This window comes from Trypanosoma conorhini, assembly GCF_003719485.1.
Source record: "Trypanosoma conorhini strain 025E chromosome Unknown Tco_14.4_contig_01040, whole genome shotgun sequence".
NCBI classification, from domain to species: domain Eukaryota; phylum Euglenozoa; class Kinetoplastea; order Trypanosomatida; family Trypanosomatidae; genus Trypanosoma; species Trypanosoma conorhini.
The window spans coordinates 1,193-4,348 of record NW_021705129.1 but is presented as its reverse complement, the minus strand read 5'-3'; the positions used below and the strand labels follow the sequence as shown (position 1 = coordinate 4,348).

Here is a 3,156-nt window from a genome sequence, read left to right as displayed (position 1 = left end):
GTCTTGCCATCGGCGCGTACGCGCTGTTCATGATGGAGCAGAAGAAAAATCCCGCCCTGAGCGGCCTCCCAATTGCCCAGCGTGGGAAAATGACCTCGAAGCTCTACAAGGCGCTTGCCCCTGCTGAGCGTGCTGCACTGGAGAAGCGTGCCAAGGCCATGCCGTCGCTGAAGCGCGCCAAGAAGCCCAAGGCAGGCGCGAAGGGTGAAGAGAAACCGAAGCGTGCCCCGTCGAAGTACGCGCAGTTTGTGAAGGCCAACCTGCCCAAGTACAGCCAGTTACCCAACAAGGAAAGGCTCGCTGCGGTGGCAAAGCTGTGGAAGCAGCAGCAGCAGCTGCAACAACAACGGCAGCACCCGCAGGTGCTGCAGCAACGGCAACAACCGCAGAAGAGGAGGGTGTAACGAGATTGTGCTGCTTTTCCTTTCCATTATTATTTATTCTCTGTCTGGAACGTGGGCTTAGTTTTCAGCATTTGAGTAAGAAGAATGAAAAGGGGAGGAGGCGACTCGGGCTCCTTGAGGGGAAAGGCAGTATTCGTGCGATGGATAAGGAAGGAAGCACATAGAAACATACAGCAAAAGAATACGGCGAAGAAGGAAGAAGGAGGAAAGGCACCATAAAACCAGCTTAAGAGAGGGGCAGAGGTTCTGCAGTTCGTGGGGACAGAATCGAATTATAAAGAAGGAGAAAGGAGAGGATAACTTTGAGTATCTTTCCGTGGTTTATTCGTGTTCTTGCGGCGCCCGTGAGAGTTGTTTCGCCGTGAAAAATTGTGTTTTGAGCTTCGGTTTTTGGTGAAGTTGTTTTCTCGACGCCGCACGCGGCTTCCCCAGAACTTGTTTGGGGTTGATTTCATAAAGTACTGGTCGTTGCCTTTTTTCTGTTGCTGCAAGTCACATTTAGCTGCTTGTTTCTACTCTCTCTGTCTGCTCGTGATGCCTTTGTCTTGTTGTAGAGGTTTGTGGGGGGAATGTGGGGTCAGGGAAGCCCAATTAGATGCTGGTGCTTCTTGTGTATACACCTTGTTTCTTTGCCCATTACTTTTTTTTTCATGTTTTGTTTTCCAAAGAGACCGCGTTGGAGGCAGCGAGGGAGGCGTTTCGCTTTTTTTTTCTTGTTTTACTCGGTCCCCCCGCCCAAACCCCTTACTAGTACGACTGCGAACACCCTCCACACGGAACGGTGTCCGGCCGTTGCGGGGCCCCAACAACTGACACTTTGTCAGTTGCGCGGGGGAGCCAAGTTATCATAGAGCGTTCTTTTTTATTTTTGAAATCATTTGTTTACCGGTGAGTGTTGGGGGGTGTCTCATCGGAAGTGGAATGATAGGCGCACGCCGAACCAAATTGTCATTTCCCATTGCGGTCCTTTCTCTTCCTAGCAATAGGGGAAATGAGGCCTCCTCTAGACGCGTATTCCCTATTGATTTTGCTTTGGCTTTGTTTTTCGAGTGGCCCCAATGCACTAACCCGCCTGCTCGCTAGCGGGCCGCGTTCCCTGTGGCTTTGGTTGAAGCTTTATTATTGTTATTTGGTGTTGCCTCCTTTTTGCTTCTCTCTCCGTGGGTGGGTGGCTGGATGATTTCGCACAGACGCACGCGCAAAGGGGAGCTGGCACGAGGTGGGAGGAAAAAAAAGAGGAAGTGCGGGGGAAGTTGCAGGGAGTGCTCTGCCGATTGGGGGAGGGTGCCGCTCTCTCCGCGTGCGTTTCCACACATAGACGCTTTGAAACCGTATAGAAAACATGCTACGAGCCATAGGGCCGCTGTATAACAGCAGGAAGCTGGCGCTGCGTTTCTTTCAGACGGAACAAAGAAATAACACAAACTTGCACGGTTTGTCGGCGGTGCAGAAGAAAAAAGTGATCGTGAAAATGTTCAAGCAACTCACCCGAAGCGACATGGAGGCGCTTAAGAGGCGGGCTGCCGCCTGGGAAACCAAGAAGATGGGTGGCGACAGCGTGACTCCTTCCCAACGACGTCGGAACGAGATCACGCCGTACGAGCTCTTCTACAAGGAGCAGCTTTCGAATCCCTCCATTGCGTCCATCGCATCCCCTAGCGTACGCGAAAAGAGACTGTTCGCCATTTTTAATACTCTGCCAGCGGCCACGAGGGATACGTTTGAGCAGCGTGCAAGAGAGCTCTCCCGGGGTGAGGCTGCGAGTGTCTCCCCGACGCCGTCGAGGAAAAAGCCCACAGTTAGCAGAAAGAAAAAAAAGACTACAATTAAGACCAATAGCAGAGCTCGCAAGATAACCAAAGCAAAAGGTTCTGTAAGGAAGAAGAAAACCGGCACCAAGGCCACGGTGTCGCTCTACGGCGCATTTGTGAAGGAGCAGATGCCCCATGTGAAACATCTTCCAACCAAAGAACGGTTGAAGGTAATTGCCGCAAAGTGGAATGCGTTGAAAACGGGGAATGCCGCAGACAAGCCGGAGCAGTCGACTGCTGCAGCGGCTACTACACCACCGCAGTCCTGATGTCGTGGAGTTTTCCATAGGGTTTTTACTTTTTCACGCATTTCTTCCTCGGTTTGGCTGACGCGAACTGAATACGCACATTATGCACTGAGTTGTTGGGGACGGTAACGATATCGACGCGGCGCGTGGACAACTATCTTGCAATTACATAGACGTTACTACATATAAAATGCAGTTATGGATACAAACGTGAGCGCCGCCGTCTCTCCTGCGCATAACCTTGACGTTCCGTTGCCTCGCCATCCTTTCTGGAGCGGAGCCCCACCATAGAAGTTCATTGTGCTGGCCATTCTTTCTGCTGGTCCTCCTCAGCCCGGGATTCCCACCCTGCCGCCTCTCCCTCGCGCCCTCCCTCCTGTTTGCCCTTTCACCGTTGTGTAATGCCTTTTTCATTTCCTCCTCTGGAGCACCAAAAACAAGGAATCCAGTGTAAAGGGTCTGTCACCAATGCTGCGTTTTTGCCGTTCTCGTCTTGCCATCGGCGCGTACGCGCTGTTCATGATGGAGCAGAAGAAAAATCCCGCCCTGAGCGGCCTCCCAATTGCGCAGCGTGGTAAGGTGACCTCGAAGCTCTACAAGGCGCTTGCCCCTGCTGAGCGTGCTGCACTGGAGAAGCGTGCCAAGGCCATGCCGTCGCTGAAGCGCGTCAAGAAGCCCAAGGCAGGCGCGAAG

The 3,156-nt window shown here is 52.6% G+C and overlaps 2 protein-coding genes across 2 annotated transcripts, besides 1 other annotated feature; both read left to right on the top strand.

The window, feature by feature from the left end:
* Positions 1 to 404, top strand: Tco025E_09260 (kinetoplast DNA-associated protein; the record flags this gene model as incomplete). The annotated part of the gene is made up of 1 exon (XM_029376081.1): positions 1 to 404. A coding segment is annotated over one exon (404 nt), but the record flags the coding sequence as incomplete, so codon positions are not given.
* A 1,342-nt stretch (positions 405 to 1,746) lies between these two features.
* On the top strand, positions 1,747 to 2,484 carry Tco025E_09259 (uncharacterized protein; the record flags this gene model as incomplete). The annotated part of the gene is made up of 1 exon (XM_029376080.1): positions 1,747 to 2,484. One exon carries the CDS (start codon positions 1,747 to 1,749, stop codon positions 2,482 to 2,484), a length of 738 nt encoding a protein of 245 aa, XP_029223819.1.
* Positions 2,485 to 2,804: 320 nt separating this feature from the next.
* Positions 2,805 to 2,840: a sequence feature (GA-rich).
* Between the last annotated feature and the right edge of the window lie 316 nt (positions 2,841 to 3,156).